This window comes from Callospermophilus lateralis, chromosome 14, assembly GCF_048772815.1.
Source record: "Callospermophilus lateralis isolate mCalLat2 chromosome 14, mCalLat2.hap1, whole genome shotgun sequence".
NCBI lineage: Eukaryota > Metazoa > Chordata > Mammalia > Rodentia > Sciuridae > Callospermophilus > Callospermophilus lateralis.
This window is the reverse complement of record NC_135318.1, coordinates 59,835,594-59,860,278: the sequence shown is the minus strand read 5'-3', so window position 1 is coordinate 59,860,278 and position 24,685 is coordinate 59,835,594. Positions and strand designations below refer to the sequence as shown.

The following is a 24,685-nucleotide window of genomic DNA, read 5'->3' as shown; positions in this document are numbered from 1 at the left end:
TCATCCTACCTCAGAGGTGCAAAATCTAGTTGACTTTGGTGAAATAAGGAATCAGACCCAAGTTCCTGGTCTTGTGTCAAACACGTCAGCAAAGGCAAATCAGGAGAAGCAAAGTTATCCTGTATGACTGTAAAATTTCAAATATAAAAATGCTGAGCAATTTAAAAATGGATTGTTTAGCTTACCACATGTAATACTTTATAAAGTACTTAAATATACTGCTAACTGGACATTTCTACAATCATTAGAATAAAAATATGATAATAGCAGCTACCATTTATTGGGCCTAGCAAGATCCAGACACTTAACATACGATATTTCATTTAATCCTCAGGACAGGTACAATTATATCTACATAATACATGAAGAAACATAATTTCCAAACTTGTGGAATCTAGCTGGGCACAGTGGGGCATGCAAGAACTCCCAGCGGTATGGCAGGCTGAGGCAGGAGGATAGTGAGTTCAAAGACAGCCTCAGCAAAAGCGAGGCACTAAGCAACTCAGTGAGGCTCTGTCTCTAAATAAAATAGAAAATAGGGCTAGGGATATGGCACAGTGGTCAAGCACCCCTGAGTTCAACCCCTGGTTACCCACCCCCAGGAAAAAAAAAAAGTATTAAGAAATCTATTCACATTCAAGCAGCTTAAGTGCCAATGATATTTGAACCTAAGCATACTAACTTTTAGCCAGCACAACACTATTTGTTTCATAACTATTTTGAGTGTTTCTTTCAATTTTAAGTAATGTAAAGACATATCCATTACATCAAAGTGTGGCCAAGGAACTCCTAGGTCCTAAGACACTTTTAAAAGATACCTTGATTCAAAATTGTATTTTAAGTAATATTAAAATATAATTTGCCTTACTCACTCTCATTCTCTTAAAAGGGAACAGTGGCATTTTCTATGGCATGTATGATACAGCAACAGATTGAATGCAGAAGTTGTTATGAGTATCTTGCTATCTTCTAAGTCAGATATTAGAGTTAAGTAAAATAAGGCTACTCGTAAATATTTTTGCTTTGTAAAATAATAATTTTCTACAAAACTGCACTTTGTGTTAATATACAATGAGGAATTTTCAGCTTTACTATTTTAAATATTTACTTGCTATTTTTAAATGAATCATTAAATATTTTCTCAATTTCTGTTTTAAGGGGGTTGGAGTTATGGCTCAATGGTAGAATACTTGCCTAACGTGTGAGGCTCTGGATACAATCCTGGGTACCACATAAAAAATAAAAAAACAAAAGTATTGTGTTCATCTATAACTAAAAAACTAAATTAAAACATAAATTTCTATTTTAAGTCCCCTAACGTGGAAACTATCAATAACCCACATAAACAAAAGCTTGTTGGAGCTACCAATAATTTTAAAATGTGTCAAGGATGCCAATTACCTAAAAAGTTTGAAAACTATTGCTTTAAAGGAAAAAATTCTTGTGATTTCCTGTCAACTTCAATCATACTCATGACAATGCCCTTAAATACCTACGAACAAGAAACTGGGAGTGCACCTCAGTGGTAGAAAACTTGACTAGCATCCATGCACAAGGCCCTGGGTCAAATCCCAGTGCTACAAAATAAATAAAGTTAATTTTACAATATGCATAAACTAGGTACTAAGTTCTTACTCTTTATAACAGTTGTACAATACAAAACAAAAAATTAGCCACGCGTGGTCATGCACACCTATGGCTCAGGAGGCTGAGGCAGGAAGATGACGAGTTCAAAACCAGGCCCAGCAAAAGCAAGGCATTAAGCAACTTAGTGAGACCCTCTCTCTAAATAAAATACAAAATAGGGTTGGGGATGTGGCTCAGTGGTCAAGTGCCCCAGAGTTCAATCCTCTGCCCCCCTGCAAATTAAATATCAATGGAAACAAAAAAAAAAACTTTATTACCAAAACAAAATTCTATTTAAAATTATCTTGATGAGTGGTATTTTGCTAAGCTAAATTGCTTTCTCAATATGATGCAATATTGATTGCCACAGTATAATTTCTTAATTTCAGAATGCATGCAATATTGCTAGGTGCAGTGGCTCACACCTGTAATTCCAGTGGCTCAGGAAGCTGAGGCAGGAAGATCACCAGTTCTTAGGTGAGATCCCCCCATCTCAAAATAAAACATAAAAAAAGGGCTGGGAATGTGATTCAGTGGTTAAGTACCTCTGGGTTCAATCCCTGCTACCAAACAAACAACAACAAAACCAGAATTCCTGCAATACTACGTATAAAAGGCAATCTCCACCCTCTCACCACTGTTTACCTTGAAATTACTGCAAACCAGTAATGATTTGGATATGAGGTGTCCCCCACTAAGCTCACTGTGACAGACAATGCAGAAAAGCTCAGAGGTGAAATGTTAGATTATGAGATCTGTAATCTCGTCGATGGATTAATAATTTAAATAGATTACTAGGTAGTAACTATAGTCAGGTCACTAGGGGCCTACCCTTGGGGATTATATATTTTGTTCCTGGCTCCTTTTGATAAACCCAGCCTAATTCCCTCTTAAGATTGGGAGCCATCTTGCCACAAAGGCATGAAAAGTTAATTTCGGCTTTACTATAAATTACTGCAATTTCTAAACTTGCTTGGAATGCCAGCCCGTGCCTTAAACTCACCCATGCCTAGTTTTCCCTGACCAGATAGCAACCCTCTCTGAAACTTAGTGGCGCCTCATAAATTCTGGCTTTCCCTGGACAGATAACAACCCTCTCTGAAGCTCTAATGGCGCCTCATAAATTCCGATGTTGGGATCTAATTTACTCCCTAAGTGCTGAACCAGTAGACCATTAACCAGCCTTTGGGTTATACTTATCAAAATTGTGTTATCTGTAAGTTCTCAAGACACCCCCCTTTTTTTGTAACTTTCTGGACTATAAAGCTGTGCTGCTAGAGCTGCTGAGCTGTCTTCTGTTCCCACGATTTTTGGGAGAGACAGCCCCAGATGGTCTGAATTACAAGCTTGCTTTAATTTGATTTCAATTGGAGTCGGTGGTCTTTTCTTTGCATTGTGGTTTAACCCTTTATGCTCTACTCAGCTAAGCACTTTTTCACTACTCTTCTGCCTGATGCTCTGCCTCACCTTGGGCCCATAGCAGTAGAGTCTGACCATCCTGGACTGAACCTCTGAAACTATGAGCCCAAAGAACTCTTCTTCCTCTAAAAGTTGTTCTTACCAGGTATTTTAGTCATAGTTTAAAAAGCTGACATGCCATGTTTCACAGAGCCCTTCACTTCACATACCCATGTACTCTAACACTTTTCTATCTATCTATCTATCTATTTATTTATTTATTTATTTCAGTACTAGGGATTGAACCCAGGGGTACTCTACCACTGAACTACATCTCAGCCCTTTTTATTTTTTATTTTGAGATAGGATCTGGCTAAATGGCTCAGGATAGCCTCAAACTTGTAATCCTTCTGTCTTAGCCTCCCAAGTAGCTAGATGTGCCTGTATACTCTCATACCCTTGCACACTTTATCTATCATAACTCCTCACACTCTTGTTTTCATTTTTGGTCTGTTTGTTTTCCATAAAAATTGTCAGCTCTACCTCCGCTTTGTTCACAGATATATCCTCAACGGTTAAGGTAAGTATCTGTACACTTAGTAGATATTCAAAACAGAAGTATTTATTTACTGAATTAACTAATTAAAAATAAGAAATTGATAAATACTGATGTTACTATCAGGAACAACTTATATTTTTTTCCTTTGGCCTTTGACTTAGAAAATCAATCTTAAACTTTCAAAATAGATGTCCTTTACCCCTTGAAGAAAGCTGAAGATTTTTTAACATAGTCACCAAATATACTAGAGTTAATGCTATAGGGGGGGAACCTTGGGCAAGTATAAAAATGTATTGTCCAATTAAATGCTGAGCATTTAAAGAATCTCAGAATCTTTTCTAAAAAATATTAAGAGATTCCGGGGCTGGGACTGTGGCTCAGCAGTAGAGCGCTTGCCTAGCACATGCGAGGCCCTGGGTTCAATCCTCAGCACCACATAAAAATAAATAAATAAAATAAAGATATTGTGTCCAACTACAGCTAAAAAATAAATATTTTTTAAAAATATATTAAGAGTTCTCCTTAATCAGGTTCCAAACCTACAGAAATCCATATTATCTTTTATTTTCACTTTTCATATAATATATATTTTATGAGATGTATTTTTTTAATTTTTTTAGTTGTAGATGGGATATAATACCTTTATTTTATTTGTTTATTTTTATGTGGTGCCGGGGATCGAACCCAGTGCCTCACACATGCTAGGCAAACTTTCTACCACTGAGCCACAATCCAGGCCCTATGAGATGCATTTTTAAGAACTACAAGTACCACTGAGCACGCAAGGCTTTTAGCTACATAAATATAGCTTATTCATATCCATCAAAATTTTTTCCCTTCAATTTTTTTAAATTTGTTCTTTTTAGATATAGATAACAGTAGAATGTATTTTGACATACATAAATGAAGTATAATTTCGCATTCTTGTGGTTATACTTGATGTGGGGTTACACTGGTCATGTATTCATATATGAATATAGAAAAGTTATGTCCAATTCATTCTATTGTCTTTCTTATACCCATCACCCCTTTCCCTTCATTCCCCTCTGTCTAATCCAATGACCTTCTATTCTTCCCTCCCCATTCCCCTTATTGTATGTTAGCATCTGCATACAGACACAACATTCAGCCTTTAGAAATCCTTATTATCTTAAATAACTACCTAAGTATAACTACGAAAGAGCAAGTAATAAATAAATTATAAGCAGCATTTCAGCATATTGTTAAATATTTAACACTATTCCAAAATGGATTGGAGAGTTAACCCAGGTAAATAGGAAAATGTATTTTCTAAAGGAACAGGCCAGAGTTAACAAGTGATAAATCTCACATGCATGGCATACATATGTGCTTAAGTGGTATGGCCAAGCCTTTTTCTTATACCTTTCAACTGCTTATTTCCTCACATTTAGACAACTGTTGACAGCCTTGATTTCTCTTTTATTTAACCATTCTGTCATCATCAGTGATATTTGCCACAGGTGAGAACCTAAATATTCAATGACAGAACTAATGCATAACAAAATAGTAAAATGGAATGTACTCTAGCCATCAGATCCAGGGATCTACTCAATAATTTTAAATGTTCTATTTTATCTCCAGTAAGTGAGAAACTGGAATTATGCTACTTTACATTTTAAAGCTTTATAGAAGTCACAGTATAGTCTCTTACCCCTACTAAAATTTATTACGGAATTTTGCTTGATACTTTGCTGTGACACAAAACTCACTTTTTGTTGTTGTTATTAAGCCTCTTTTAGAAAATCCTTTCTTATATCAAATTGAAAAAAGCCCCCTATAAGTGCTGTATTCTCATTTTAACTCCTATAAACATGTCTGCAAACATTTTTTGCAAAGACAGAGTAAATATTTTAGGTTTTGTTGGTCACAGTGGACTATCACTTATATTTTGTTTTTACAATCCTTTAAAAATAAAAATGGGTTTGTAGCTCAGTTGGTAGCACATTTGATCCTCAGCACCACATAAAAACAAATAAATAAAATAAAGATATTGTGCCTGTGTACAACTAAAAAAAATATTTTAAAAAATAAATAAAAATGGCTGGAGATATAGCTGTGAGGCCCTTAGGTTCAATAGCAAGCACTGAAACAAAAAAAGAAAGAAAATAAAAAAATGTAAAAACCATTCTTAGCTCACAAATACTACAAAATCAAGCCTTGACCTGGGGGTTTTCATTTAGATTCTTGCCCTACAGACCATTATAACACTCATCCTAGGGTACTACTGTTTTGTTATTAGGTTATCTTCTCAGAAAAAGTGGATTTCATCTATCTATCCATAGAATTAAACAAGTAGACACTTAAGATACTTGGTACATAAATAAATGAATGAAAAATAATAAATGAGTTGCCAGGGAGGGAGAGAGGAAGTGCTGGGGAGTTATACTGGCTAAATTATATTGTTATATTGTGTGCATGTATGAATATATATCAACAAATCCAATTACCATATATAACCCATAATGCACCAATTTTAAAAATGTGGGAAAAAATGAATTGCTTCCTCTTTAGCATGACAGCCTTTCAAATATTTGACCATCCTTTCCCTTTACCCCACCCTTTTCATCTACTGTGATTTTCACCTCTCCAACAACAGTACTCTAATTTTGTCAACATGTTAAAATGTGGACTTAAATGACTTTAATGATCTACATACATCATAGAATACTTTAGCACTAACATCTTGATTTAGATAATATAAGCTTATGTTTGAAAAGAACTTGCTGAATCAAATCCTATCACACTTCTCTACAAAATTCTATAAAATCATTTCAGTTAATCCCTTGATGATGTGAAAGGTGCATAAAAGTTTAACTTTTTAAAATAAAACTGTTCTAAACCTAAAGAAAGGAAAGTGGTAAGATCTACCTGAGTTAAGCCATTTAACCTCTTTATCTCAGTTTTTTGGTCTCAAAGCTAAAGATAATAACCTAAGTCTTAAAAAAATTCTCAGAATTGAACAAGATAAACACAGACATTTTTGGTTGGTTTTGGAAACATGGAGTCTCCACTGCTGAGAGAACCAGTCAAAGAATAATATCTCCATTACCCAAGAACAACTCTACCAATTCAGGAACTAAAGAGGCATACCCACTAAAGAGGAAGTGCACCTTTCTGCTTTCTATGAGCACTGGGGCATGATAAAAGGGTAAATGCACATTTGCCATAACTAGACCAGCTGGCCAGTGTAGAAAACAAAAAACAAACGAATCCCTTTGAGTAGAACTCTATAGAGCTCCTCAACTCAAAAAGGATTTACTTATGTACAGGACTAACAGTCCCCCAAAAACTACTTTACAAATATGAGGTATTACTACTAGTTAAAAAATACAAAGGTATTACCTAGCAATGGAGAACATAAGAGATTTCTGTTTCGTTCCTTTACATGTTCTTCTGACTGGGTCAATATACCTTCCTCCAAAGACGGGAACTCTATCACTTCAGACCCTTCCGCTCCAATGTTAATTCTGGTCTGTGATATATCCAAGCTTTGAGAAGAGTCCATTTCTTGAGGAAAATAATTCCAAGATTCTGTTCTCTATAACAGTGATTTTAAAGGAAAACATGCCACATCATTAAGTGAGTTAATATACATATTAACATTTACATTAAAATGTCCATCCATGAGTATTTAGCTTCCTATTTTATGACATTCTCCTAAATAAGTGGAAAAAGTAAAGCTGTTCTTTCTGTGTTTCTTACATTATTAACTACACTTTCTAATACTACTCATTTCTTAAAGTCCTAAAGAATCGTTGGTGTTTCTGCTATGTTTTAAGTTAGTTCTGTTTCTGCTGTATTTTAAGTTAGTTCATTAAATCAATGGATTTGGCTCTACATAAGAAAATTTTAGAATTTAATTACAACAAAACTGAAAAATTTTTCCAAACATAAAGGTACAGTACTCTCTACATGTGATCACTTTACTAGTTTCCAGTATTATGGTATCATCCATGAATAGTGATACATTTGAATCTTTTTAAATACTTACTCTTGCATTAGCAGCTTGATTCAGAATTATGATCTTTAAACTATGGTAAAAGACTAGTATTCCTACTTTCAATTCATCACACTAATAATTTATTAAAATTAAGAAGCAATAATAAACTATTTTTAATTAGTAAGAGGAACTAGAAATGTAATTTAAAACTATGTAAACCCTAAATATAAAATTCAGGCTTAAATATTTGATTTCTAGTTCTTAAAAATAAAAACAAACCCATAAAATTGCTGTCAAACTGCTATAAAAGTTTCCAACAAACACTTCCTCTCAATTTCTATACTTATTCTTTTTGACCAGGTGGGGTGGAGTTGGGGGAGTGGTGTTGGGACACGACTAGGAGTTGAACCCAGAGGAGCTTAACCGCTGAGCCATATCCTAGCCCTTTTTTAATCTTATTTAGAGCCAGAGTCTCTCTGACAGAGTTGCTTAGTGCCTTGCTAAGTTGCTCAGGTTGGCTTTGAACTCAGGATTCTCCCAAACTGCTGGGATTACATGCATGCACCTCTGTGCCCAGCTGTACTTACCTCTTTTTATTTTCAGTTGTAGATGGATACAATATCTATATTTTATTTAATTATTTTTATGCAGTGCTGAGGATCAAACCCAGGACTTCACATGTGCTAGGATGTGCTACCACTGGGATACACAACCCCAGATCCTATACTTACCTCTTGACAGAAGAGTAACAAGCAATTCATGAACTGGCACCACATTAATTAGTATCATTGAATTAAAGTTGAATTAAATACTGAAAGTAACCAATTTTAAAGGTGTTTTCCTCTCATGTTTGATATTAGTTAATAAGTTATTATACTTTCTAATTTATTTGTTTTTTCCCTTTACCATGCTTCCTCTACTTGCAGTTTTTCATTATTTATCTAAAATCTTTGGATTCAATTTTACTTTAAAAACATGGATGGTATTGGTTTTTATTATTTTGAAAATAGTCCATTAGTGGACTCTGTCTTCTTCCTTAACCCACTCAAATGCTTTTAAGAGAATATTGACATATTTTTACTTCTAGATAACACAAAATCCATTAGAAAAAGATATATTATATTTTAAAAGATTTTCACATTTTCCAACAAGACTCTTAAAAATCTTGGAGGAGATATTTTCTGTATTTAAATGCATTAGTAAAATGCTTATTTAGTAAAGATTTTAAAAGAAACTCAACTACCCACACATAGTATAAATTATATAAATATATACAAAGAAAAAAGATTGGAAAGAAATATTTTAAAATATTAATAATACTCATCCATGGCTGTGGAACTACAGAATAGTAGACCCTTGACATCCCAAATTATCTCAACCACTTCTATGATAAATTAGTCAAATATATAACATGAAATTGATGCTAAAAATACACTTTTTACCTTTCTAATACTTGAAAATTAAATCTGAGAATAATTAATTGTAGGGTTTTTCTTCCTCTACTTTGAGAATACTCCATTCAATAGGGGACAGTGGACCAATGGAAGGTTTTAAAGCAAGGGGTTTCCAGTTATTTTGACTCTCTCTATAACAAAATCTCTAGGCCCAAATCATCTCTCAATCTCTTTGACAATGACTGGGTCTCTTAGTTCACTCTTCTCATATCCATTAGTCCTCCTACCCAACCTCTGACCTCCACTAATCACTTATTTTATTTTTTTTTATTTATTTTATTTTTTTATTTTTGGAACCAGGTATTGAACCCAGGGGCACTTAACTACTAAGCCACATTCCCATTCCTTTTCATTTTTTATTTTGAGACTGACTCACTAAGTTACTTATGACCTAAGTTACTGGCCGTCCCAGTCCTCCTGTCTTGGCTCCCTGAGTCTCTGGGATTATAGATATATGAGACACAGCAACTGATTTACTCTTCAACATTAGTAATTCTTTAACCTCATCAAGACAAGTATTCTACCATATTTACGCTTTTCATTATTTCTCTTATATATTTGACACATAATAATATTACATTTTATGGAATATAATATGACCCAGCATGTGTATATAATGTGTAATGATTGGATGATATGAATGGACATATCTATCACCTCCGACATGTATCTGTTTCTGTTTGTTGGGAACATTCAAACCCGTCTCCTCTAGTTATTTTGAAATATTCGCTTAACTGTTGTTAACCATAGTTATCCTACTGTGATATAAAACATTAGAAATTATTCCTCCTGCTATTCAATTGCACCCTTATACCAAATAATGATCCACTCTCCATCTCCCTCTCCACTATACCATTCATAGGCACTGGTAAGCACTATACTATTCTTTACTCCTTCCACTTAAAAATGAGAACTTCTAATTCTTTATTAATTTATGATTCTTTAATCTCACACAGATAACTATCCTATCACATTTACATTTGTCATCATGTCTTTCTTATCTATATTTCCTTCTTTACCACTGAGAATTGATGGACATTTTTAGAATCACCACCTTACAGATGCTCTTTATCTTCTTGCCTTCTCCATTGCCTTATTTGCCAGACAAAAGCTAGCAATGGCTGAAGCTTCTCATTGCCTCAATCCAAATGGCAGCATATTGCTAGAGAAACCCCCCCATTAGACAGACTGTTTTTTCTTTAAATTGATGACATTAAACCTCAAGGGTACTCGGTATCACCTAGAACTCCTAATACATTTTCTTGGTGAGTTAACTCTTTCAAGTGACTACTACAGAACTCTCCTTCCTTGGTTTGAACTCGTGACTTCATCTCCTACTCCATTATTCAAAGAACAGGAACTCCCAGGTCTTCTTACCACCATATCTACAACCCCATTGCCTACTAAGATTTCTATCAAGATGTTAAAAAAATTTTTAAAAAGACTATCAAAGTCCTTCCCATTTCATCACATTGTTAACAAAGACATACTTTTTATTAACTTTATTTTTATTTATTTATATTTTATGTGGCGCTGAGGATTAAACCCAGTGCCTCACATGTGCAAGGCAAGTACTCTACCACTAAGTCACAACCCCAGCCCCATCATCATTTTTTCAATGATTTCCTTTCCATATTTTTTGAAAAATTTCTTTCCTACTTTCCTTCCTCCATTTTTCTCTCATTACTGAACCATTCCTCTCACCATGCAAACATGCTCATACTAACTTCTCTTCATAAATTTTAAGTAACCTCTGTTCAACATTCCTTTCCTTTCTACATTATGATTTTATTATAATGTTTCTATCATGTAAAGAATTTTGGTGTTATACCTTTATAATGTTAAAAGGCCATCAAATCTCTAAATATATTTGATAGATATAAGGGTGACAAGTTTTTGGACAAAGTTTGAGAGAGAAGGAAAGGTTGAACATAGAAATTTGGGTTGTATATGTATATTTATCTTTTTTCCCCCTCTATATTATGTTGCCTGGGCTGGCTTCTACAACCTCCTGGACTCCAGCAATCATCCTGCTTCAGTCCCCCAAGTAGTAAGGACTACAACCACGTGTCACTGCACATAGCCCAAATATATTTAAAGCCTCAATGTGGATGAGAACAAAAATATTCCAATACTTTAAGCACAAGTTAAAAACTCAAAAAGATAAATAATTCTGTTCTGGAATAGAGCAATCGCACCTGTGACCAGCTATGCATTATATGTTCACTATATTCTATTTCAATGTTTTTTAAAACATCATACAAACAAAATTTTCTTCTTGCAAACCACATTTGAATCATACTCCTTAGCAACTTTCGAACTATAATTCTGGGATTTATGAGAGGAAGATAAAACAGCAAAGTATACTAAAAGAAAATAGCCAGGGAAGTAGAGAGAAAAATCAGAAAAACCCAAGAACAGAAGTGATTTTAAGAAGTTATGCAATGATTAATATTGTCAAATGCTATTTATTACACCTAAGATGAAGATACTTTTGATGGTTACGGCCTGGAGAAGTATTACTGATATCAAGATGGGAACAGGCCAGGGACCCTAAACATCCTGTGATACACAGGACAGCCCCCCACAATAAACAATTATTCAGCCCAAAAATGCTAGTAGTGACAAGGTCAAGAAACTAAGTTTTAGTAGAAAACATAGGCAAAAATCTTTGTGGACTAGGATGACCCAAAGATTCCTCAGGATACAAGAAAGCATAAACCACAAAAGAAAAAACATCTATAAGCCAATTTCATAAAAACTTCCATTCCTTGAAGACATAGGAATGCAAAGACAAGCCAAGAGTTTCAGAGAAAATGATTACAAGATCCATATATGATAAAGGACTTGCATTTAGAATATATGAAGCACTTTACAAGCTCAACGAGAAGAAAAAACTAGCCATAAAAGGAGGTGAGGGTTAAACCCTTCGTTGAAGAAGAAAACATGGAAGGCAAATAAGCACATAAAAACATGCTCAGTGGGCTGGGGTTGTGGCTCAGTGGTAGAGCACATGCAAGGCTCTGGGGTCAATCCTCAGCACTACATAAAAATATATAAATAATAAAGATATTGTGTCCAACTACAACTAAAAAAATAAATTAAAAAAAAAAACATGCTCAGTATCATTCGTCACTAGGTAAATACACATTAAAACCACAATGCGACACCGTACATTTTAACGTGGCTAAAAAAATTTTTTTAAACTGACAATACCAAGATAGAGTAACCAGAACTATCACAAAATTCTGGGAATTAAAGATAGTGCAGCTACCTGTGGAAACATTTTGACCTTTTCTTATAAAGTTAAATATACTATTACCATAACAGTGAGCAAATCCATTGCTAGGTATTTACTCAAAAGAAATGAAGGTGTATGTCTATTCAAAAATCTGTATGTGAACAGAATACTATTCAGCATCAAAAATTAAAGAGGACCAAATTATTAATACATGCCACATGGGTCAATCTCAGAAGCATGCACCAAGTGAAATAAGCCTGATACAAAAGTCTACAGACTGTATAATTCAGAAGAGGCAAAAACTACAGGGGCAGAAATCCAATCAGCATGGAAATTAATAATTTAAAAAGGGACATAGAGGGCTGGGATTGTGGCTCAGCTGTAGAGCATTTGCCTAGTCTGATCCTCAGCACTACATAAAAATAAAGGCATTGTGTTGTGTCCATTTTTGCACCTAAAAGATAAATATTTTTTAAAGGGACATAGAAAGACTTCTGGGGGATGATAGCAATGTTATATATCTCAAAGGTAATTGGTGTTTACATGACCATAGTATTTCTCAAAGCTCAATGAAAGACAATATGCCTCAAAGATTGAATTTTGCTATACTTAATTTATACATCAATAACCCTGACTTTTTAAAAAGAGAGTAAGGAAAAAGGAAATAGAAACTATAGACAATTCTTGTAAATTTCACTGTAACAGGGAGCAGAATATAAAATTGAGCCACAGCTAAAAGGGAAGAGAAAGTGAGACATTTGTACTGAAGTTGCTGGTGATGACAAGGTCTAACCTGTGACCACAGAATTAGTAACAAAGAGGAGGTATGAGAAGGCTAAAATGGGGTAATAAGATAAAGAACACTGAAGGCTAGATCAAAGACCTAAGAATCTCAGGTACTAGACAGTACCTTAGTCCACTTTTTCTGCTGTTAAGACAAAAAAAAAATCACAGATTAGGTAATTTGTTCATTGTTGATTGACTGATTGATAGTACTGGGGATTGAAGCCCAGAAACTTTACCACTGAGCTGCATCCCTAGCCTTTTTCATTTTTATGTTGAAACGGGGTTTCACTAAGGTGCTAAGGATGGCCTCAAAATGCCAATCCTCCAGCCTCAGCCTCCCAATTTGTTGGGATTATAGGTGTATGCCCCCAGGCCTGTAAGATTGGGTAATTTATAAACAATAGATGTTACTTGATTCACAACTGTGGAGACCGTAAAGTCCACGATCAAAGGGTTCCCTCTAGTGAGAACCCTGTTAACATCATCATAATACAATAGAAGGCATCACACAGTGGTAAAGAAATATACAAATACAAGAAAGAAAGGACTGAAGGGGTAAGCAACACAGTGGGCTAGAGGAAAGTTGTATTTCTTGCCACTCCATGACCTGGGTTTCAAATATCAGTTAATATTGCTTCCCTGAGAGATGGGTAAAAGAGGGATTTCACTAAATCTCAATACCAGACAGTCAGAGAGCCTTACAGACAGAACCTTTTGTATATTAAACAGAGAAAAAGGCAACATTAGAGCCAAGATAATAGTATTGTGGTAGCAATACTGCTCCTTGCTGCCACAGCTCAGAGGGAGAGAACTAAGTATTTAGTTCAATGCTATAAATTGTTTGCTTTGATTGTTGCAATTATTTTTCTCCTCCTAATTTGTGAGGTACTGTAACCTGCACAGACACTACAAGTTGATAGGGTAGAAATTCTACTACTTCAGAACCACACTGTTAGATGAGTAGGCACACAAACAATATGAAAAAGCAAGAGAACAAACCATCTCAAACAACCCAAAGGCCTCAACAACAGACTCCATGACACCACAGTAGAGAAATATCAGAGAAGGAATTTAGAAAGTTCATAGTGCAACTGTTCTACAGGTAAATGATGATGTAAGGAGTGAAATCAGAGAGAAAATACACAAGTGAAAGAACACTTCAACAAGAAGATAGAGATTATGAAAACGAATCAATCATAAATCCTCAAAATGAAGGACTCAATAACCAAATTAAAAATTCAATGGAAAACATCACCAATAGACTAGATCACTGGGAACACAGATTTTCAGTCGTCAAAGACAAAGCATATGATGTTGAACATAGAGAAAACATATTAAGAGACCATGAATGGAATATTCAAGAAATATGGGGTAGCATTAAAAGGCCAAATTTAAGATATATAAGGATAGATGAAGGCTCTGAAATACAAAGTAAGAATGCACAATCTTTTCCCAGCCCTAAGAAGGAAATTGAACTTCAAATCCAGGAGGCATACAGGACTCCAAATATACAAAATTACAATAGATCCACCCCAAGACACATTATTATGAAAATGCCACACATAACAAATAGCAATAGAATTTTAAAAAGCAGCCAAAGAAAAATGAAATGGTCGCATTTATACGGTAAACCAATCCAGATCTCAACTGATTTCTAAACCCAACCCTAAAAGCTAGGAGATCTTAGAATAATACATACCAAGCTCTGAAAGAAAATGGATGCCAACCAAGAATACTGTACCTAGCAAAATTAAGCTTCAGAATTGAAAACGAAATAAAAACCTTCCACCATAAACAAAAGCTAAAAGAATTCACAACTAGAAAACCTGCACTACAAGACATACTCACTAAACTATTTCATGAATTAGAAATGAAAATTTAAAATGAAAACCAACAGAGGGAGGACAGTCTATCAAACGAGTGTCAAATTCAAATTAAATTAGAAATAAATCAAAACTTCAGGGAATAAAAATCATCTCTCAATAATAATAATTTAAATGGAGTAAACTCATCCATCAAAAAGCATAGGCTGGCAGGCTGCATTAAAAATGCAACAAAATGCTCTCTCCAAGAGGCTCAACTCACAGGCAAAGACATGCACAGACTAAAAGTAAAAGTATGGGAAAAAAACATACCACTCACAAGAATCTCATAAACAAGCAGGGGTTTCTATTCTCCATATATCAGATAAAGTGAACTTCAAGCCAAAGTTAATCAGAAGAGACAAAAAAAAGTCACTTCAAACTGTGTTAGGAAATCATACAACAACAGGAAATAACAATTGTAAATATTTGTCCCCCAAATAATGGAGCATACATAATCAAAACCCCTCTCAATGCCAAAATTAAAAAGACCACAATGCAATAAGACTGGGTGACTTTAACATACCTCTCTCATTACTGGATAGAACATCCACACAAAAACTAAACAAAGGGGCTGGGGTTGTGGCTCAGCGGTAGAGCACTATCCTAGCACATGCAAGGCCCTGGGTTCGATCCTCAGCACCACATAAAAAAATAAATAAATAAATAAAGGTATTATGTCCAACTACAACTAAAAAATAAATATTTTTTTAAAAACTAAACAAAGAAGCTACAGAACTAAAAAGTACAATTAATAATTTAGACCTAACCAACATATATAGAATATTTAATCCATCAATGACTGAATATACTTTCTTCTCAGTAGCACATGGAACATTTTCTAAAACAGGCCACAAAGAAACTCTTAGGAAATACAAAAAATATACAGAGACAATACCCTACATTCTATCAGATCAAAATGGAATGAAATGAGAAATCCATAAGATAAAAAATAGAAATTAAACCTGGAGACTAAATAATTCACTATTGAATGATCAATGGATAACAGAAGAAACCAGGGATAAAATAAAAAATACATTAACACAAAGGTAAATGAGAATAGTGATACAACATATCAAAATCTCTAGGACACAATGAACACAGTACTAAAATGAAGAGACACAACTTTGAGCAGTCACTAAAAAATAAAAAGATACTAAATAAACAATCTAATGTTACATCGCCAGGCCCTTGAATTAAACTAACACCAAAATCAATAGAAGACAGGAAATGGTTAAAATCAGAGCCAAAGTCAATGAAGTTCTAATATAAAAAAAATTTCAAAAAATCGACAAAAAAAAAGTTCATTTTTATGTACCTTACCAAGGCTAACCAAATGAAAGAAAAAACACAAATTGTTAAAAATCCGTGATAAAAAAGGGAATATCTCCACAACACTACTATCTATTCTGAAACTAATTATTGAAAACTTATACTAAAGGCAGAAGATCTTAAAACATTGACAAATTCCTAAACATATATGCCCTACCCAAATTGAACTAGCAGGAACAGAAAATTTAAACAGATCAATTTGATGTAAGAAATATAAAGAAGCCATTAAAAGACTACCAACAAAGAAGAGCTCAAAACCAGATGAATTACAGCAGAGTTCTACCAAACCTTAAAAGAAAAATAAATACCAATCCTCCTCAAATATTTCCATGAAATAGAAAAGGAGGGAATCCTTCCAAACTCATTCTATGAACCAGTATCACCTTGTTACCAAAACCAGACAAAGATACGCTAAGGAAAAAAAACTTCAGACCAATATCCTTGATTAACATAACCATTCCTGTCTTGTTCCAGTTTTTAGAGGAAATGCTTTCAATTTTTCTCCATTTAGAATGCTGTTGGCCTGGGGCTTAGCATAGATAGTTTGTACAATGTTAAGACATGTTCCTATTATCCCCAGTTTTTCATGAAGGGGTGCTGTATTTTGTCAAATTCTTTTTCTGCCTCTATTGAGATGATCATATGATTCTATTGATGTGATGAATTACAATTATTGATTTCCGTATGTTGAACCAACCTTGCATCCCTGGGATGAGCCCCACTTTTTTGTGGTGCACTATCTTTTCAAAATGTTTTTGTATTCTATTTTCCAGAATTTTATTGATAATTTTTGTATCTATGTTCATCACAGATATTGCTCAGAAGTTTTCTTTCCTTAATGTCTTTGTCTGGTTTTGGAATCAGGATGATATAGGCCTCATAGAATGAGTTTGAAAGTGTTCCCTCTTTTTCTATTTCACTGAATAATTTTTTTATTAGTTGTTCAAAACATTACAAAGGTCTTGACATATCATACATGGAATAATTTGAGGAGTATTGGTTTAAGTCTCTTTGAAGGTCTTGTAGAACTCAGCAGTGAATCCTTCTAGTCCTGAGCTTTTCTTGGTTGGTAGGCTTTTGATGACATCTTCTATTTCGTTGCTTAAAATTGATCTGTTTAACTTTGTATATATCAGCCTAATTCAGTTTGAGTAAGTCATGTCTTTAGAAATCTGTCTTGTCTTCAAGATTTTCTACTTTCTTTTTAATTTCTTTTTAGTTGTTGATGAACCTTTATTTTATTTATATGTGGTGCTAAGAATTGAACCTAGTGCCTCATACATGCTAGGCAAGTGCTCTACTACTGAGCCACAACCCCAGCCCCAAGATTTTCTATTTTAATTCGAGTACAAATTTTCAAAATAGTTTCTAATTATCTTCTGTACTTCTATAGTGTCCATGATGATAGTTCCTTTTTCATCATGGATTTTAGTAATTTGGAGTTTTCTCTCTCCTTCTCTTCATTACCGTGGCTAAGTTTGTCGATTTTATTTATTTTTTTCAAATTACCAACTTATCGTTTTGTGTTTTCAATTGTTTCTTTTGTTCCAATTTCATTGATTTTCAGCTCTGATTTTAATTATTTCCTGTCTTCTTCTACTTTTCATGTTGATTTGTTCTTCTTTTTCTATGGCTTTGAGATATAAAATTAGGTTATTTATTTGTTGACTTTTTCTTCGTTTAAGGAATGAACTCCATACATGTGGTTTCCAGCTTATTTCTTTCACTTGTTTACTGTAATATCCAGTATGTTTTTATTTATCTAATTTTATATTCAATTATAACCAGGGGTATTGAGTATATGACAAATGTATCCCTGGTGCTACAGCAGACCTTACTTCTTTTCTTTTGGACAAGATAACACTGTGAGTCTCCCTTCTTCCCTCTAATTTGTTTTCTCCTTCCTTTAACCAGCCTTTTGCTGCCCTTTCTTTTCATCCTGCCCTACAACTAGCATATGCACAGTCTTCTCTCTTTGTGACTGTTACAAAAGGTCACTCTTCAAGATTGAAATCAGGTGTTTGACCAAACAGGGGGAGATTTTTCTTTTTATTTCAATACTGAAACCTCAGCAAAGTACTTTTCTTTTTGTTGTTTCCCCACAAACCCATCAGTCTGGGAGAGCACTGGAAGTGAACATCATGTTGCCTAAGATGCCAGGTTCTTTGAATATTATATAAAATCTATGTAAGGCTCTCTCCATTTGGGCTGGGGTTTGCATTTTCTCCTTGGCTGTTAACCAAGGGGAGAGGTGATCGGGCAGGTGGTCCTCACCCTGCCTGGCATGGGCAGGTGGTCCTCACCCTGCCTGGCATGTGCACAGACGCCAGCCACTCTAGTAGGCAGGGTGCTGTCAAGACCTTGAGGTGGGGTGGGGGTCGGGGGGATTCTTTGAAGGGAAGAAGTTTCACTTCTTTCTCAAGTGGAGTGTTTACACCTTACTGTAACATCTGAACTTTCACAAGCGATGTAATAATTTTGATAATAAAACTCTTAACTGTTATTTTAAAAGTAAATTAAATTAAAAATTCAAAACAAACATAAGAGGCCTGAAATAGCCAAAGCAATCCTCAGCAAGAAAAGTGGTAAAAGAGGCATTACAATACCAGAACTTATATTAACTACACAGCTGCAGTAACAAAAACACCATGATATTGACACAAAAACAGACATGAAGACCAATAAAACAGAAGACATAGAGATAATACCACAGAAATACAGTTATTTCTTACTAGACAAAGGAGTCAAAAACATTCACTGGAGAAAAGTGTATGTTGCCTTTCCCCACTACCTGTTCCTGTTCCCTTCCCTCCACTGATCTTTCTGCCATTTACCTAAAGTTATTTTTTTTAATTAATTTCTTGTGAATATACATGATGAGATTCACTGTGGTGTATTCATATATGTACATAGAAAAGTTATCTCAGATTTATTCCTTTTCCTATCCCCTTCTTCTCCCTTCATTCCCCTTTGTCTAATCTACCAAATATTGATTCTTCACTCCTGGCCCCCTTATTGTGTGTTAGCTTCAGCAAATGGTGCTGAGAAAACTGGAAATCTATATGTAGTAGAATATCTCACCATGCACAAAACTCAACTTGGATTAAAAAAAAACAAAAACCTATGAATAGATCAGAAATCCTGCACACACTGGAAGAAAATGTAGGCCAATATTCCAGCATATTGGCTCAGGAACTAACTTCCTTAACAAGACTTAACAAGTGCAAGAGGTAAAATCAAATATCAATCAATGGGATGGCATCTAACTAAAAAGCTTCTTCCCAGCAAAGAAAACAAACAAAGGCATGAAGAGAGAGCCTACAGAATGGGAGAAAAATCTTTGCCACCTGCACCTCAGATATACGAAATCACATATAAGAGGTTGTGAGGGGAAGGGCGGGGGGGAAACAAGGGAGAAAACTGAACAACAGCAGATGAGGTAGAGAGGGAAGATGGGAGGGGAGGGGAGGGGGGATAGTAGGGGATAGGAAAGGCTGCAGAATACAACAGTCACTAATATGGCATTATGTAAAAATTGTGAATGTGTAACTGATGTGATTCTGCAATTTGTATTTGGGGTAAAAATGGAAGTTCATAACTCACTTGAAACAAATGTATGAAAGATGATATGTCATGAGCTTTGTAATGTTTTGAATAACCAATAAAAAAAGAAGAAGAAAAATACAAATGGTCAACAAATATATGAAAAAATGTTCAACATCTCTAGCAATTAGAGAAATACAAATTAAAACTACACTGAGATTTCATCTCACTCCAATCAGAATGGCAGTTATTAAGAATAAAAGCAACAATAAGTGTTTGCAAGAAAAAGGGTACATTCATACATTGCTGGTAGGACTGCAAATAGGTGCATCCACATTACTGGAAAGTAATGTGGAGATTCCTCAAAAAACTAGGAATGGAACCACCATTTGACCCAGTTATGCCACTCCTCAGTTAATATCCAAAAGATTTAAAGTTAGCATACTACAGTGATATTTAAAGCAGCTCAAGTCAGAATAGCTAAGCAATAGAGCCAACGTAGATGCCCTTCAACAGACGAATGGATAAAGAAAATGTGGTATATATACACACAATGGAGTATTATTCAGCTATAAAGAAGAATGGCTTTATGACATTTGCCAGTAAATGGATGGATCTAGAGACTATATGCTAAGTAAAATAAGCCAGTCCCCAAAATCCAAAGGTCAAATGTTTTTGCTAATATTTGAAAGCTAACACACAATAAGAGGGATGGGAGTGAAGAATCAATATTCAGGAGATTAGACAAAGCTGAATGAAGGGGACAGGAAAAGGAACAAACCTGACACAACTTTCCTATGTACATATATGAATACACCACAGTGAATCTCATTGTGTACATCCACAAAAAATTAATTTTTTAAAAAATCACTATGGATAAATGGCAGAAGATCAATAGAGGGAAGGGAGACCCCAGTACCTCTGAGGCAAGGGAAAAGAGAGGTACTGGGGTCTGATTTAGAATAAGATATATTCCATGCTTGTAAATTATATCAAAATGGATTGTACTGTTATGTAGAATTTAAGTGGAGGAGGAGGGGGAGGGGGAGGAGGAGGGGGAGGGGGAGGGGAGGGTGGGGGAGGGGAGGGGGAGGGGAGAAAGGGCTGAAATTGCTTTGGTTTTATAACAAAACTACCCTCAAGATAATGACCTTAATCCTTTCATGAGACTCAAGCCTTCTTGACCAAATCAGGACCTGAAATTCCCACCTCTCAAAACTATTGCACTGTGGATTAAGTTTCTCATATATGCACTTTGGGAGACACATTCAAACTAAATGGGTAATGTACGTTGAAGTAAAAAAAACTAAGAGAGTAAGATAACATAACAAGAGCTACAGTTTCCAATGAATAGAGAGAGGTAATTCACATGATGGCATCAAGGATAAATAATACACAGAATAATCAGAAGGAAAAAAAGAAGAAAAAGAGAGAGAACAATATTTGGCTATTCTAATGAACAGAGGCATAAAAGCAAAATTGAAATGCTTTAGGTTTCATCAGGGTTCATATTCTATAAATCAAGAAAAAAAGAAGGCATCAATTTTTAAACCGTGCTCTACCATAAACATGCTACTATGGTTTGGACATGGTTTATCCTCTAAGAGTTCAGGTGTTAGAAGCTTGGTCCCCAATGTGGTCGTATTAAGAGGAACCTTTAAAAGGTGGTCCTAATGCAAAGTAATTAGATCATTACAGACACTTGTCCTCAGAAGAGATTAAAGCTAATATCACAGAGTGAGTTTCTTCTCATGAAAGTAAGTTATTAAAAATAGCTAGTTCTTGGGCTGGGGTTGTGGCTCAGTGATAGAGCACTTGCCTAGTGCAGAGGGGGCACTGGGTTTGATCCTCAGCACCACATAAAAACAAATAAATAAAATAAAGTTTAAATTCTAAAAAAAAAAAAAAAAAAGCTAGTTCTCATTACAAGTTGTTATGAGAGCAAGACTGGTTCCTACCCTCTGTTGGCCTTTCTGACTATCTGATCTCTCCTGTACACATTCCCACCACTGTGAAGCCATCTACCATAAGGCCCTAACCAGAGCTAAGCATATGTCAGTACATGCTCTTGAACCTCTACAATTTTGTATGGTAAATAAACCTTGTTTTGTTTATAAAATGCTCAGCCTCAGGCATTTTGTTATAGTAACACAAAATAGATTGATACACATGTTCTCAGGGAATATCAATCTATTTAGGAATATAAACTGTATAAGTCTCCTAAGGCTACCATAAAAAATGAAAAAAAAAAATAGGTGACTTAAAACAGCAAAAATTTACTCTTGTTTCCAAAGCCAAAAGTCTGAAATCATGGTGTTGGCAGGGCATGCCTCTCTGAACCTTCTAGGGGAATTCCTTTTTAATTTGCAAACCCCTGGCATTCCTTGGCTTCTAGAAGCATAACTACAATCTCTGCCTCCAGCTTCACACGGCTGTCCTCTCCCTGTGTTTTTTTCTCTTCTCATGGCATTCTCTTACAATGATCCCAGGATATTAGATGAAGGGGCTATCCTACCCCATTGTGGCCCCTTAACTTAATAAGCACATCTACAATCAACTTATTTCTTAAAAGGTCACATTCTGAGGTACTGGGCATTAGCATTTCAACACATCAATAAAGGGACACAAAATATTTAACCCATAACAATTCCCTTTTATTTAATGGCCCCTGAGTAGTCTGATCAGGACTTACTCTTACTCTTAACTCCTCTCTCTCCTTTTCTATCTTACATTTAATAGGTACCCACTGCAATTTAGAAGAAGTTGGAGATACTGGAAGAATTCTCAATACTTAAGTTACTAGAAAATCAACCTTCAATATTTAAATGTATGACTAAGGCTGCACTTCTTCCAAAAGATACATGAGCTCTCCCCCATCTGCTCTTGATTCTTCTATTTCTTCTAAGTTTATGACTATGTTCTAGCTCATTCTCAAAGCATGGTCTGAGGATCCCTGGTGGTCACTGACAAGCTTCCTGGCAATCAATGATGGCCACCCTTTTCTAACCATATATGGCAGGTCAGATTTCCTTCATATACTTAAACCAAAACAAAATATCCCAACAAACTAAATGCAAAAGCACATGTAAAAACATAATTATGATAGTTAATTTTATTTATCAAAATGAGTGAATCAGGTAGTAATCAGATATTTGGTTAAACATTACTCTGGGTGTGTTTAAATGAGAAGACTAAACAAAGCATTTGCCCTCCCCAATGTGGGTAGACCTGATCTAATTGTGTAAAAGACCAAAAAGAACAAAAGGAAGTCAAAAGAGAATTAGTTCTGGCATCTCCAAGCTGAAACATTGGTCTTCTGCCTTCACACTCAGACTGGAACTTATACAATCTTAACTAAAGATTGTCAGATCTTTGAACTCAAGCAGAAACTATATACTGTTTTCTGGGTCTTCAGCTTACAAATGTTGGGACTTCTCCCAGCCTCCATAATCATATAAGCCAATTCCTTAAAATAAAGCCAATTTGTGTGTGTGGTATGTGTATATATCACTATCCTATTGTTTCTATTTCTCTGAAGAAGCCTAATACACCAATAGTCTCCAATTAAACCATACATTAAAGAAATCTATAAAAATGTTAAACAATGCTATTCTCCCTTTCTTTTTGAGAAAGTCATTTTTCATTTTAAAACACACTTTTGGTAGTATTATAAACTCATTTTATAATTCTTTTTATTGGTGGTACTAAGGATCAAACTCAGTGCCTCACATGTGCATGGTAGGCACTCTACCACTGAGCTATAGCCCCAGACCCCCCCCCCATTTTGTAATTCTAAACTAAATATATTTTTTAATTTTTTTAAATTTATTTCATGCTAATATATACATAACCCATGTAAACAGATGCTCTTTCAAATACTTGAAGATTGCAAAGGGTCCTAAGGACAAGAAATAAAGTGTTATGGGCCATGCTAAATGGGCAATGACCAAACAGACTCCATTTTACCCTGAGACTCCATATCATGTAAAAAATGCTTCTTCTGTGGGAAAGCCCTACCTCAGTACCCATTAATAGTTACTAGCATAGTGTACTTGGCAACACAAAATAGTAATTCTTATACAATGTAAAATTATTCTCTTTGCTTTCCATTTTTCTTGGGCAATGTACCTTGTTGGAGATTGATTGTCTAGATGTTATTAACCATTCTCTAACTTGTACTGAATTAGGGTCATTTTGTCCCAGTTCCCTTCTGTTTGCTTGCTGCTATGCCAACCTGGAAAGTCCTGCAGGAAATACCAACGTACCCATTGCATTGTCTCACAAACTGCCCAGTCCAGCTTCTGTACCTGTTTGCTTACAGCTACGTAAACCCAGATGTAATTTTTGCCTTTAAATATCTTAAAATGCTCAGTCTTGGGGCTGTTCCTTGCAGAGACAGTAATGGGTCCTTCCTGCGGGGAGCTGGTCGGCTAAATATACACACTTCAATTTGGGCAAAATTGGAACTTGGTGTGTTTTCTGTCCCACAACAAAAGTAAGCTGCTATTCCATATAAAGTTTACAAAGACCTGTTAGAAAACTGGAATAGTAACTTACCTCTTCTCACTTCTTCATAGCAGAATTTCTTGTATGCTAACCAAAAGAAAAATGGTTTGCCAATTCGTCCCCAGACATACCTGATCATCCCCAGAATCCCACTGAACTGTTGTTTCTGATGAGGCTACATTACTATCAGAAATGTGTTTTCTAATATCACCTTCATAAGATGACTGTTGCCAAATATTATCGGTCAATGGAACAACCTGAAAGTCAAAAGCAGACTTACATTAGTAACACAACCACTGCAATTATGCAACAATAAAAATAACCTAATACATATAAATATACTTCTCAGTTTATAAACCATTTACACATAAATAACATTTTGGCTTCAAAGACGTCTATCTAATTTATTATCCTCAC

General features: G+C 35.0%; 1 protein-coding gene across 1 annotated transcript in view; it reads right to left on the bottom strand.

Moving 5' to 3' along the window:
* Positions 1 to 24,685, bottom strand: part of Alms1 (ALMS1 centrosome and basal body associated protein) — a 202,822-nt gene that overhangs the window by 154,040 nt on the left and 24,097 nt on the right. Inside the window, exons 3-5 of the mRNA XM_076833468.2 lie at positions 24,400 to 24,525; positions 6,947 to 7,142; positions 10 to 127 (exon numbers count right to left, since the gene is read on the bottom strand). Coding sequence (XP_076689583.1) covers positions 10 to 127; positions 6,947 to 7,142; positions 24,400 to 24,525 — 440 coding nt within the window. The remainder of the gene's footprint in view (positions 1 to 9; positions 128 to 6,946; positions 7,143 to 24,399; positions 24,526 to 24,685) is intronic.